General features: G+C 34.8%; 1 protein-coding gene across 1 annotated transcript in view; it reads right to left on the bottom strand.

The window, feature by feature from the left end:
- Positions 1-12261, bottom strand: part of LOC125678439 (beclin-1-like) — a 19535-nt gene extending 7274 nt beyond the window's left edge. Inside the window, exons 1-7 of the mRNA XM_048916899.2 lie at positions 12017-12261; positions 10451-10512; positions 10174-10220; positions 9976-10066; positions 3086-3148; positions 2252-2325; positions 184-256 (exon numbers count right to left, since the gene is read on the bottom strand). Coding sequence (XP_048772856.1) covers positions 184-256; positions 2252-2325; positions 3086-3148; positions 9976-10066; positions 10174-10220; positions 10451-10512; positions 12017-12149 — 543 coding nt within the window. The 5' untranslated portion in view covers positions 12150-12261. The remainder of the gene's footprint in view (positions 1-183; positions 257-2251; positions 2326-3085; positions 3149-9975; positions 10067-10173; positions 10221-10450; positions 10513-12016) is intronic.
- Positions 12262-15156: the final 2895 nt, after the last annotated feature.

The following is a 15156-nucleotide window of genomic DNA, read 5'->3' as shown; positions in this document are numbered from 1 at the left end:
AATTACATACCTGTCCTCTTCTAATGAAGATTTTAATCAGTCATACACCTGTTTAGTAATTACTTACCTGTCCTCTTCTAATGAAGATATTTATCAGTCTTACACCTGTTTAGTAATTACATACCTGTCCTCTTCTAATGATTAGATATATATCAGTCTTACACCTGTTTAGTAATTACATACCTGCTTCAATTCTTCATCTAAATTGGAATCATTTTCTTCAGTGTTAGAGTTGTCCAAATTTTCAAGGAATTCTCTACAAAATAACAGAGCCTATCTACATATATTAATCAAAAAGATCTTCTAGAATTAAAAGACTTGCTGAAATATGTGGCATGTTAAACATGTTATCAACAATCTACAGTTAATGAAGTAGTGGCCATTGTTACGGATTTCTTAGTTTAATTATGCTCAAAAGGTATACTGCATCGCCATAATGACTAACTTCCTTTTAAAACATGAGTAGAAATATCAATATCGGCAATATTTGTCTATTCCTTTTACATTTTATTGTCTAGTTGAGTAGCTCAGTAGGTTAGTGTGCCGATTGTTGAACTGTAGATTGAGGGTTCAAATCAGGGGGAGGGGGGGGGGGGGGGGTTGGGGGGGGGGGGGTTAGATCCACTTTTCATTCATATCAAATTCCTAGGTGAGGTATTCAACTTCCTAATAGTGTATAAAATATTGGGAAGTTACCCAAAACTGTTGTGGAGTCCTTTGAATTTGTAGGGGCCAATTTCATGAATGGTGGAGAATTTACAGTTACATTGGGATGTAATTTTGTGGATTTAGTTTATGTGCACTGAAACATATTCTGTGTATTTCATGGTTTGAAATTGTTGGATAAGGGTACCCACAAAATCCAGTGTTCCAGATCTACTTGTTATCAATGAAAGGCGAAGATAACGAACAGCGATAAATCTCATAACTCCTATAAGTAATACAAAATAGAGAGTTGGGCAAACACGGACCCCTGGATATATCAAAGGTGGGATCAGGTGCCTAGGAGGAGTAAGCATCCCTTATCGACTGTTCACACCCGCCGTGAGTCCTATACATATTTTAGTTATAGTCTACTTTCAATTCTAATTTTGAACTGCATGTGGTCATCAATTTGGGTTACAATTCACATCTACCCACCAGTAATCTATTTATTATCCTCTTTGAATTACCCAATACCCATCTGTAATCTATATATCATCCTCTTTAGATTACCGAGAACTCATCTGTAATCTATCTAATTACTGAGTACTCACCTGTAATCTATCTAAATTACCGAGTACTCACCTGTAATCTATCTAATTACCGAGTACTCACCTGTAATCTATTTAATTACCGAGTACTCACCTGTAATCTATCTAATTACCGAGTACTCACCTGTAATCTATTTAATTACTGAGTACTCACCTGTAATCTATTTAATTACCGAGTACTCACCTGTAATCTATCTAATTACTGAGTACTCACCTGTAATCTATCTAATTACTGAGTACTCACCTGTAATCTATCTAATTACCGAGTACTCACCTGTAATCTATCTAAATTACCGAGTACTCACCTGTAATCTATCTAATTACTGAGTACTCACCTGTAATCTATCTAATTACTGAGTACTCACCTGTAATCTATCTAATTACTGAGTACTCACCTGTAATCTATCTAATTACTGAGTACTCACCTGTAATCTATCTAAATTACCGAGTACTCACCTGTAATCTATCTAATTACTGAGTACTCACCTGTAATCTATCTAATTACTGAGTACTCACCTGTAATCTATCTAAATTACCGAGTACTCACCTGTAATCTATCTAATTACTGAGTACTCACCTGTAATCTATCTAATTACTGAGTACTCACCTGTAATCTATCTAATTACTGAGTACTCACCTGTAATCTATCTAATTACCGAGTACTCACCTGCAATCTATCTAATTACCGAGTACTCACCTGTAATCTATCTAATTACCGAGTACTCACCTGTAATCTATCTAATTACTGAGTACTCACCTGTAATCTTTCTAATTACCGAGTACTCACCTGTAATCTATCTAATTACCGAGTACTCACCTGTAATCTATCTAATTACCGAGTACTCACCTGTAATCTATCTAATTACTGAGTACTCACCTGTAATCTATCTAATTACCGAGTACTCACCTGTAATCTATCTAATTACCGAGTACTCATCTGTAATCTATCTAATTACTGAGTACTCACCTGTAATCTATCTAAATTACCGAGTACTCACCTGTAATCTTTACATTCATCCTCTGTGATCTTTAACTGGTTGTCTAAGTGGTCCAGAAGGTTGTCTGTACATTCCTACAAAGAAGAGACAGCTTAGATGGATGCTGTGTATTGAGGTATTGAGATGGTGATCATTACATGGGGGGGGGGGGGGGGGGGGGGGGGGGGGGGGGGGGGGGGGGGCTGTGATTGCACTTCATGAAACGTATCAGAAACTGGAGTCTAGAACCATATATCCTTTAAATCGTGGACTATATCTCACAGTCCTTGCTTTCATCACTTAAATGGCATTCATTTTCCTGATTTTCAGAGATAATTTTGTTTAATTAACAATAGAAATACTTTACTAACAAGGTATGCTTTTAACTTTATTTTACCTCCTCAAGACCACACAGAAGACCATACGAACAAGAAATAAACATGTAGTTAATTCAAAAACTTCCTATTTGACCTTGAAGCTAAAACCTTGGGTCAAATTCACTTGACGATATATACTTCCTGCAATTTTGATGTGAGGATTATTGGCTTTTGTTCATTATTACAATTACTGTATATACATTCCTGCTCATTATTACAATTACTGTATATACATTCCTGCTCATTATTACAATTACTGTCTATACATTCCTGCTCATTAGTACAATTACTGTATATACATTCCTGCTCATTATTACAATTACTGTATATACATTCTTGCTCATTATTACAATTACTGTCTATACATTCCTGCTCATTAGTACAATTACTGTCTATACCATTCCTGCTCATTATTACAATTACTGTCTATACATTCCTGCTCTTTATTGCTATTACTGTATATACATTCCTGACTTACCTCACAGAGAGGATGGTCTACATCAGACTGGCCTGACATGATGTCAAACAACGCACTCGAAATCTGAAAGGAAAGCAATGTGAATTCAGTACAAGTTGGTAAACTTTTCTTGAGTTCGAAGAGATTTCAGTGTTGAATAAATCAAGTGGTGAGAGAAAAGTTTAACATACTTAGTACGGTGCAGTTTTGTACCGGCTGGTTTTGATAATTAGTACACTCAAAGTAAGTTTACCTGTATTCAACAGCCAGCTAGGTGACAAGGTAAGTTTACCTGTATTCAACAGTCAGGTGAAAAGGTAAGTTTACTTGTATTCAACTGCCAGGTGAAAAGGTAAGTTTACCTGTATTCAACAGCCAGGTGAAAAGGTAAGTTTACTTGTATTGCCAGGTGAGGGTCAATGGTGATAATTTTCAAGTATAACTAGGTTTTTCCTTCACATTAAAAACTTACTTATACATGCATGAGTATTATCAAAACAATTGGTGAAGATATGTTTTCAGGCATGTTTTCCAAGCATTTTCTAGATATTATTTCTGAAATGATCTTGAATAACAGAGAATGTTTGGGTGACCTGAGCGACAAACAGAAACTTGCTGATAGAGGAATATAAAACTGTCCCTGCCTCTCTTAGATTTATTTCAAATGACAAGTTAGATTTCTGGATGTGTTGCTTTGTGAAGCCTGAAAACAAGCGAGTACTCATTTTATGCTATTCAAATGAAATGTTAGTGATGGGGCGTAATTGAGATTTTGAGAGAGAATATTCTATATATAATTAAAGTACGGATTTATATTGCTCCATCAGCATAATTATCTGATCTGCAGATCTCCAGTTTTTGTTGGTTGCCCAGGCCATCCAAACATTTACTAATGTTTATGTGGGATTTTTAAAAAAAATATTTAATGTTTCTGCTTTAAGTTCAGGTCACCAATGACCGAATGTCATAGCTCATGTAATTTTCGCAGAGGTTCAGTCACATCCGTTGTGAGCTATATAGATCGTAATTACGTGCAAATTAACATATACTGAACAACTGATCTAAAATAAAATACTTTGAAGAAACAAGAGATCCATGGGCCACATCACTCACCTGAATCACCTTGGCCGTTCTGTTGTTCAGCTGTTGTGATTTTTAAGATTTTTTTTATAAATCTTTATTCCCATAAAACATTTTGACCCCATACTGTGACCCAACCTAGCCCCACAGGATCACGTCATAACTGAAAATGAATTCGCATAATAAAGAATTGCCTCACCACCAACTGACTAATATGATGATCTTGCTGTTCTGGATAAAACCAAGGTCACAAAGTCATGGATCATGGCATGATGTGAAAAACCTTGCCATAAGAAATCTATACACAAAACATGAAAGCTCTATCTTAAATAGTTCAGGAGATATTGAATAGGTCAGATTTATATTAAAAGTAGGTAAAACTTCCCGGTCAAAGTCACAAGGTCTAACACCAAATTATAACAAGGTCTCGCCATAAAGAATCTATAAACAAAAGATCCAAGCCCTATCTTAGATACATTGTGTAGTTCAAGAAATATTGAATACATCAGGGGTTTTATAGACATACATCAAACTCATGACAGGACCATGACTAAATTCCTCAGAAATAAGAGGAAAGCTGGTCAAAAAGGAAAGAAAACATCTCATCCTATCACTTTCTGTCACATTAAATCAAACCCAGTGTTTCCTTTTTTTTTTTAAATTGAGCCATCAAGAGATTTTCCTCCGAAGAAAGGAAAAATCACACCCCTGCAAGGTCAAAAGATCAAACATCATTGTGTCCCAAGGTCTTTGTCATGAAGAATCTATATACAAAATATAAAAGCCATATCTTAAATAGTTCCAGATATACTCAATAGGTTATAATTTCTTAAAAGTAGATCAAACATACTAGTAATTCAAGGTCACAAGGTCAATGGACATGATATAAAATGAAAGTTCCTTGATAAAAGGAATTCATATACAAGATATACAACATCTACATTAAGTAGTTCAGGATATATTGAATAAGTCAGGTTTTTATCAAAAGTAGGTCAAACTTACAGGTCAAGGTCAAAAGATAAGATACCATTCAAAGGTCTTACCATAAAGAATGTATACACAATATATGAAAGCCTGAGCTTAAATAGCTCAAGAGATATTTTTAAAGATTTTCCTATATATATCAGCATATATAAAACTGAGATCCCCTATTGTGCCCCCCTACTTCCCACCCTGGACCATGAATTGCACAAACTTGGATCTACTCTATGTTAGGAAGCTTTCGTGTAATTTTGGATCTTTTTGGCCCAATAGTTTTTGAGAAGATTTTTAAAGATTGTCCCTATATACTCGCATGTAAAACTTTGATCCTTTACTGTGGGGGGGGGGGGGGGGGGGGGGGGGGGGGGGGGGGGGGGGTGTCATTTTTATAACAAACTTGATTTTGCATGCCAGGAAGCTGTCCTGTAAATTTTAACTTTTCTGACCAAGTGGTTCTTGAGAAGAAATATGAAGATTTCCCACTATAAATTAGCATGTAAAACCGGCCTGCCTAATTGAAGACCTACAGGTAATTGAAGACCTACGGAAGACTTACAAAAATATAGGCTATTTACATCAAAACTAATATGATTTTCTCATTAAGCATGTCTCAGATATCTAATATAAACAAAAATGTTTGATAAAAATAAGTTTTAAAGTGTATTTTCAAAAGCTGGGTAGGGGCAATTATTTTCTTCTCTTGACGACCTAGCGCAAGAACGATAACTCGTATAAATGTCATACTTGCAAATCAGCTGTTCAATTACTAATCATTTCTTGTATATTTTCTTTGTTAAAAGATGGAAAAATGTTTCAAAATTGTATATTAAAAAATAAAAAGAAATGAATAACAATTGAACAGCTGATTTGTAGATATATATTTACGCGGGTTATCGCTCTTGCACTAGGTCGTCTAATAGAAAGAAATTGTTCCCCATACTGAGCTTTATAAATATATTTTTATCAAAATTGTTTGTGTTTATTTTATATCTGAGACATGCTTAATCAGAAAATCATATTAGTTTTGATGTATAGAGTCCACATTTTTGTAGGTCTTCTGTAAGTCTTCCGTAGGTCTTCAGTTACCCGTAGGTCTTCAATTAGGTATGCCCTGTAAAACTGTGATCCCCTTTTGTGGGCCCATGTTTTTTACAAACTTAATTCTGCACTAAATCAGAAAGCTTTCATGTAAATTCGAACTTTTCTTCACAAGTGGTTCTTCAGAATTTTTTTTTAATGACTTCACCCTATTTTTGCATTTTCGTGATTATCTTCCTTTTAATGGGCCATGGTCCTTAATTTGAACAGACTTGAATCCCCTTTACCCAAAGATGCTTCATACAAGTTTGATTGAAATTGGTGCAGCAGTTATGGAGAATAAGATGAAAACGTGAAAAGTTTACAGACCGACAGCCGGACGACGGTCAAAATGTGATCAGAAAAGCTCACTGCAGTCGAGCTAAAAAGCGTATTTTCTCCATGTCATTTGTGGTCGGCCCATCGAAACACACTAAACTAATAACCCTATGAAAGTTTCGCAGTAAAATTGAAAGGTCGATGAGTACATATTGTCAGTCAAAAATAAATAATTCTGTCGTTCTTCGTTTACTTATTTGTTATTTATTTATCTTGTATTCCCCAATTATTGAATCAGCGATAGCTAGTAATGTCTTGAAAACGATCGGTAAATATTCATGAACAAGTTTGACATCATGAAAATGTTGGTAAATATACTTACAAGCAGTATAAAAAATAAATCGGAAATAAATTAATTATTTACCTCTTCGTCCTCCATTGATGAGAAAACTTATTATCTCGAAGTCAGTTTGGTAGTACGGGTATTTCTGATCTACCTGTCGTTTTATGAGCCCCCGATGTTTATTCAACAATTCACACATGCGAGTATTTTTCACCTGTCCCTGTCTTGTCAAAACAAAGGCTACTTATAATTAGTTTTAATTTGGTTTTGAATGTCTACTCACTACTCAAATTCAATTAGATTACGTCTGTTCTGTCCTAAAAATGCTAAATTATCGGAGTTTGATCAATTACCGGAATAAGTTACGCTGGTAATTATCGGGATTAACGTCACTTGCGTTCAGAGCTTATAAACTCAACTTTTATGACATTTTAACCAGTTAATACCGTAAAGTTATTTTGAGTGGAACAAATCAAACGCATGTAATTAATGCGGTTGTATAGCCCGATCTTCAGACAGATTTCGCACGTTTAAATCGGAGTGACACTTGACCATTTCAATAGTGCACAAGAGACAACCACGTGACCATTGGAACAAGAACATCGATGTGATCGAGAAATGTATAAATTTCTACCAACAAAACTCAAACGATTGCGTTTTCTCTTTTTTGCCTTGTGTTTCACATAAATCGATTGTATATTGTTCTGTATGGAGACGTCGCCATCGCCGGTGAAGGGCTGCAAAATTTAGACCTATGTTTGGCGCTTACGGCGCGGCCTTTGAGCAGGAAGGGATCTGTATCGTGCCACACCTGCTGTGACATGGGACATCGGTTTTTGCGGTCTCATCCGAAGGACCGCGCCATTTAGTCGCCTCTTGCGACAAGCAAGGAGTTCCGAGGACCTATTCTAATCCGGATCCCCACGGGACACACATATCAAAGTAGCTCATTAGTGTATGTGTCGCGGTTTCCTCAAACATCAAAAAACGATTACGTTTAATTTAGCGTGTTCCTCTCTCTCTTTTATTAGAAAAGAATATTTCGACCATTTACTTTTAAATGCAATGTTTTCAATTTAGGAAAAGTTGATGACTTATAAAACTAATTCAGCATCATTAAAATGGTTCTTTATATTTTGAAAGAAAAATAATGGGTGGCGCATGCCTACTATCGTATAGAAACGCAAATAAATCTGCTGTTGTCTCATGATTTATAAATGTACAGTATTTACGGGGATAACAATTGCATGAATATCTTCATATTTTATTACAAAATAGAGTACCCCAAACGGTACATAATAGTAATACGCCCGTGAAAATGCTTACATAGGGTGTTTTTCTTAAGCCATAATTTGTAGAACTTTGCATCAGGTAGTATCAGCCATCATCAGGCTGTGACATACTTTCTTTGCAAATATGAATATTTCCTTTAAAAGGATTAAGTTCAACAACCTGTAATTTTCTTTAAAAATTGAAGAAAGTTAAAATCCTTGCCACGTGCACATCTTCAAAATCCATACAAACACTCCGTAAAACAAGATGGCCCTCACTTGAAAATTGTGGGAGGAGTTAGCCGGGCATTATGTACCCTCCATATAACAATAATTTTCAAATAAAGGGACAAAACTCCTGCAATAGAGGTCGAAATGAATCAAAATTGCAACAAGATCTATAGAGATCCATAATGAAGCTAAATAGTAAGTTTCAGCTTGATATGTGACAGAGACATTAAGTTAGAAACAGAAAACCCCGAACGGATGGATAGACGGATGGACTGTTGTATTAATGAAATTAAACAGGCATAAGTGCAATAAATACAAAACTTTCACTGAGCATTAACTTCATCACAATTTTGTTTTCTGATGCAAATATGGAGAAATTTTCAATAAAGTTTTATCTATTCAGCAGATTATTTTGACATTGATTAAAAAAATTGCACATACATTTTGTCAATTTTGGATGCACACTAGGACTAAGGTTCTTTCAGAATTATTTTTTCAAAAGTTAGGGGTGAGAACTATACACATGTGTGCGATGCACACGATACTTTATGATATTAACAAATTGTGGATAAACCTATCTCTTAAACAAGAGACCCATAGGCTTTATTGGTCACCTGAGTATAATTAGTTATAAGTACCACTATTCTCATGGGCTAAAAATCAAAAAAAAAATTCCTGTTCTGAATATTTAAGTTAAATTTTAATATTCAACAACAATAAAAAAAATAAGATGTGTTCTTAAAACTTCAATGCCCTCAAAAGTGCATATATATAGTACTGATGAAACGCTTTACATAATATGATATATGTATTATCATTAAACGATATCACTAATTTGGACCCACCCTAAAGTCAAAACCCTAGGGTTGCAAAATTGCCATTTTTTTCTGGTATTTCTAAATATGCATTTAGTTTTCATACTGTATCAGTAAACTTAAAGGGGTCCTTCAAATGATAAAGATTATCTTAATTCATTTTTTGTTCAAAATATTTCTAATGCATGTCAACAACGTCTTGCATACCCATAAAGTCCAAAACAATTCAAAATATGTCCTTTTAAAAAAATACCCTAGGCCACTGGTTATTATAAGTTCTGTTATAATACATGTAACCAGTGAGGGTTTTTTTTTTTAAGGACTTATTTTGGACTTTATGGATAATGCAAGACGTTGTTGACATGCATTAGAAATTTTTCAAGAAAAAAATAATTAAATCAACTGATGTAGCTTATTCGGAAGGGGTGGGGGGTGGGTGGGGGGGGGGGCGGGCTGAACCCAAACACCTGTAGATGATCTTAGAATCTCATCAAAACCTGAACAGCCGCTGTGACGTCAAAATTAATGATTTTTGTGGTCTTGAATACAAAAGAGTTACACATCATGGCAGCCTCTATAGATCGCGGGAATTTCAATTTTTGACGTTTCCAAATTAGTACTGAAGCATATCTAGGCCATATATCAACAGAATTGTATGACAAATCTTTATCATATGATTAATCCTATCATTTATCATGTAAAAATCTTTTGGGTTGCCTTTCCCTTTAAGAATATTCAACTGTTAACGAACGACAGACAAAGATGGACGCAGACCAATTGCGATAGGTCACCTGGGTTTACTCAGGTGACCAAAAATATTTTTAGCTAGCTTACTCGTATTCTGTGACTGAGGTTGTCCATGTTGCCAGGGTTTGTCTCCCCCAACAGAAGAAAATCTCCAGCATCTTCGTCAGGTTGATTCGTCCTGATTGGAAAATGAAAATCTTTTTTTTGAAATACCTGTTTAATTCTAATGTTAATGAGAAAATTGTTTCATTATCTAAATTGAAGTCACTACAGTTTGTGCAATACCTTATCAAATTTCTTTTGGAGTAGTTTTCATCCACTTTAACATCCTCCTAAAAGAAAAGCATAATTCTGTATGGTGCCTAAATACAAAAAAACTAAAATATTCTTCATGAAAATTTACAGAAACTGTGATGATTGCAGATCTGTACATGTTAACTAATAAATGGCATTCACAAACTTACAGATAAATTAAACCTTTCACATATTTCCATTTTCTAATGTAATTAAATGTTCACAAAAAACAACAAATTATTGAGATAGCTACATATGTCTACTGTACCAGTACAGGTTTTGAGATGATGTCCAGCTCATCTTCAGCAGTACTGACAGCAGTGAACGGTGCTGAAACACAGGAATACACTTATACACTAGTATCAAAAGAAGCAGCATAGACAGAAACTACAGCAAATTCTCATTCAAAAATAAAAAGCACAAAAACAGACTCCGACATTATTAAATGCAACAACCTACCATCATAATGTAGATCATAAACATGATCAAGTTTGAAACATCTTATTCACATAAATGACTCACCTTTACTTTTGTATATAAACATACATGTAGCACTAGCAGTTGACATGGCATTATCGTGACATAGCAAACATTTTGCCAAAATCAAACAATATATAACTTAATAAATGTAATATAATCAATGAAACCAACAACTTTTTAAAAAAAACAACTGGGAAAAAAATATGAGAGAAGATTTCCCTACAATACTGGTTTAAGAAAAGAGACGAGGGTTGTCTGTTGGGTAAACTACTAACACTGAAGGACAGAAAAACCCCCTTGAAGGATTTGTACAATGTCATTGTGTGACATGAATTGTGTTGAAGTTGAGATTCATTCACCCTCACATAAAGGTGATACTAGATAGGAATTTCTTTAAGGATATTGCTAAAAATAATTTTTAAAAATTTGATAAATAAAAATTTCGGTGGATTATGTCTAAAGAGAATGATATGTTGCTTATCAAGGCTGAAGCTAGGCAATTTTTAATCAACATTTTTAAAATCAGAAATAGTGCATATCAACATAATCTTAAAACGAACCCAATAAATGTAAAAGAATTTAATGTTAATGTACATGTTACTAATTCCTTTTGTACTTATATTAATTACTTGTCTTATCAGCATTTATTACAGATAATCCCCATCTGCTATAATCTTCTGTAGTCAGTTTCTTATGCAAACATGTTGCTGAACAATTTTGACTCTCTTCTTATGTATGTTGTTCTTTACCAGGTTGGGAACACTTCCCCTATAGCGAGATATTCTTGCTAAAACGCAATTATCCCTTTCTAGCGAGAGTAAATATATCCCGTACAACCAAGAAAAACACCCGTGTAGTACATCTTTTCGTGTTTCACGTGAAAAGAAGAAAAAGTGCTAAAATGTCTGATACTTCTGCAAATATATTAATCAAAACAAAAACACTCACAATGTGCATTGGATTTCAGACTGCTTCCCTCTTACGCAGCAACTTTGATATGCAATTTCTTGACTGTATTGTCAATTTTATATGTGTCGCACTTATCTAGTGTTGCACGGGATTTGCCATTATTTTCAATAAAGACGCCAAAAATACATGTTTACGGTAATGTTTACTCTCTCGCTAAAGAGGGATAATCGTGTTTTAGCGAGAATATCTCGCTATAGGGGAAGTGTTCCCAAACTGTTTACTTGTATGTCCTAAACAGCTGCTCAGGGGCCCCAAATTGGTTTCAATAAATCTATTCTACTCTATAACCTGCCAGAGAGTTCGTTTGAAAACCAAACGATCCCGGGCCATGCCGACACACACTTAAAAATGACCCCAAGAAGAGGAAACAACATTTTCCTTTTACCTGTAAGCTCAGCAAGAAGTTGTCGATCAAGGGTATTGAAGCTATGGTCAAGTTTGAGAGGTTGACGACATCGCTGGCAAACAAAACTTACATGAGTCGTGCCAGATTTATTAGAATCTTTATTTGTCGCCATGAATTAATTACAATTACTGACAAGTGTACGAATTTCACATGTTTTTCTACACTCTCTTCTCGAGTAAGTCTGTCTGGGAGGAAAACGGAAGTTTACATATCAGAATATCTGAACCTCGAACCCGACGTCTTTTCCCGCCAATTATATAAACTTTGTGAGATATTTTATAAAAATTCATCTATGAGATATCTAAAACATAAATCTTATAAGAATAAATGTAATAGTATTATGGTAACACGAGATGATGTATACAAAATATCGTTGAGTTATTGCACACGAGGAGGTCAATCATGTAACTAATTTATCCCATGACCTTAATTCCCATACTTGGCACAATTTGCAACACGTGAATTACCCAACGCTATGGGGATTGTGGTTTAATTTTCATTTTTAATTTCCCCTTTTTTTTTTTTTTTTTTTTTTCTTTTGTTTGTTTGTTTGTTTTGTTTTGGATAGAATACTGCAAATTCTGTCTACATTGATGTTAAATATTGTCTTTGTCCAATTTGCATGGCTCATCCTACCGCCTTTGTAAAATGTTGGGATATCGCATATGTGATATAATGAATATATTGCCACACGTTTGATAGTACATGTATGTGATGTACACCTTCCTAAAGATTAATGAAAAAACGGTCGGTCGTGGGATATTAAACATATCTTCTACTTTTAAACTTATAAGATATTTTTGTTTGATATACAAGATATCTTAAAGTTTATGAGATATCTTATACATAGTATATAAGATAAGCCAAGCAGATTCTATTATGCGGAACCACGGTCAGGAAAGAGTCGTTTTACCCTCGTACTATCAAAGAGTAGAATATCTTGCCCACCACTACTGTGCTAGCGCCGAGTCTTGACGCCTTCAAGGCTCGGTTACAAAACCATTAGGCCAATTACTGTTTTTAATTGTAAATAGTTGAAATTTTAAAATCACTCTTATTTTAATGTGCGCACACCCCAACGTGGCAGAACAGTCAACCAGATGACGGAGGCCACTAACTGGTAGATCTAAGTAGAAGATGTATATCTTATATATTTTATAAACTATGAATTATATAAGATATCTTATAAAATTTATCAGATATTTCATTAAAAATAGAAGATATCTTATAAATTATATAAGATATCTTTATAGAGGAATAAATATATAGATATGGCGTGCCATACCCCCCCCCCCCCCCCCCCACCCCCAACCCCCCAGCCCTTAGGAAACGGATTCCAACCAAAACGGGTTCCAATCATGCAATCTTTACGTATGTAGTATTTTTCAACTGCATGGAAAAATCCCAGGTAGGTTAATATAAATCATCACAAACACACACACCTAAGTTGTCCGTTACACAGTCTGTAGGCGGCACAATTTCTAGCCAGAGTTATCGTTCCTAAACTAACATATACATGAGTGTAAGGAACGTTAACTCTGGGTAGAGATTCTTAGTTGGCGCTGTCAAATTTCCACAATGTCTCCGGAACCACTGGACCAATTTCAACCAAACTTGGCACATATGATATATCTTTGGTGAAAGGGGATTCAAGTTTATTAAAATGAAGGGTAACATCCTGGCTTAAATTCCCATATTAATGGGACATAATCAAGAAAAGGTAATTAATATAGTGGGGTTATTTAACCATTTTCCTCTCAAGAACCGCGGTGTCAGAAAACGAACATTATGTAGAATTCTCCTGAAAAGGGGAGGATTCAAATGTGTCCAAATCATGCCCCTCATGGTTAGGATAGGGGTATGATAGAGAATTACAGTTTTAAATGGGGATATATTGGGAGGATTTTTAAAATTCTTCTGAAGAACAACAGGGCCATGATTAGTCATATTGAAATGCAACAAGCATTTCCAGGTAGTGCAGATTTAAGTTTGTTCAATCATGACCACAGGGGAAACAATGGGGCCACAATAGGGGAAGAGAGTTTTATCTACAGAGGGGAGAATACTGGTTATATCGGGGGTAAAATTTAAAACTATTTTTCTCAAGAGAGTCATTATGCAAACATTGTCAGAAAGTGCAGATTCAAATTTGTGGCCACCGAGAGCAGGGTAACGCCACAATAAGGGATCAAAGTTTTACATGAGAAGACATATTAAAATGTCTTTAGAAATCTTTTTCTTATGAACTGCTAGGATATGATTAGCCATGATAATAGACAAACATCTTCGGGTTATGCGATATTTTGTGGGAATAAAGAGGTTAGTTTTTGAAAGGATAATCTTCAGATAAAGAATCAACTCGTGCTCATTTTTATTGTTTACAATGCTTAACTAAGGTATTTCTAATGGTCAACCAAAATTTGAATATCGGTTGTTGAGTTAAAAGCGAGATACAACACTCACAATTCTTTTTTATGTAAACAAGACTCGTGCCATGTCCTGTTTACATATAGATTGATTAATACAAAATAGCATGTTTAAAACAAAATAAGATGTGCTAAACACTTGAAAATATCTAATCGTGTTCAGAATTAAATTGTAAATTGAAAAATCTGCTTTAAACGAACTCTTACTAGTATATTTAACCTGTTTACATAACAAAGAATTGTGAGCTCTCTATCTCTCATGTACCTCGACAACTGACAGATTTTCAATGACCATTAGAGATATCTTAGATAAGCATTCTGAGCATTAAAAATGGAAAAATAGAATTTGAAAATTTTCACCTCAAATTGTGTCCACGTCCCTTTAAATAGTAATATATCTACTGTTGCAAAATCCTCTTGCACAGCACCATTTCTACTGTGTAAGGGTGATATATTCGGGAGGTATCAGGCATTATCTTCGCTGAAGTAAGATTGCAACCAAGAACAGATCTAATGTGACGCAAGTGAGCATTTGGCCTATGACCTATCTTTGTTGTTATTGTTGTAAGGATACATTGTGATCCATTCGCAAGTCTGAGATTAGAACATTTGTTGTCAAGCTTACAATTAGATATTTTCATATAGACATAAGTACGATGATGAATCTCTCTGTCGTAAGTTTCATATTATTCG

The sequence above is a fragment of the Ostrea edulis genome, chromosome 2 (genome assembly GCF_947568905.1).
Source record: "Ostrea edulis chromosome 2, xbOstEdul1.1, whole genome shotgun sequence".
NCBI classification, from domain to species: Eukaryota; Metazoa; Mollusca; class Bivalvia; order Ostreida; family Ostreidae; genus Ostrea; species Ostrea edulis.
The sequence above is the reverse complement of the archived record's forward strand: the minus strand, read 5'-3'. Positions and strand labels throughout refer to the sequence as shown.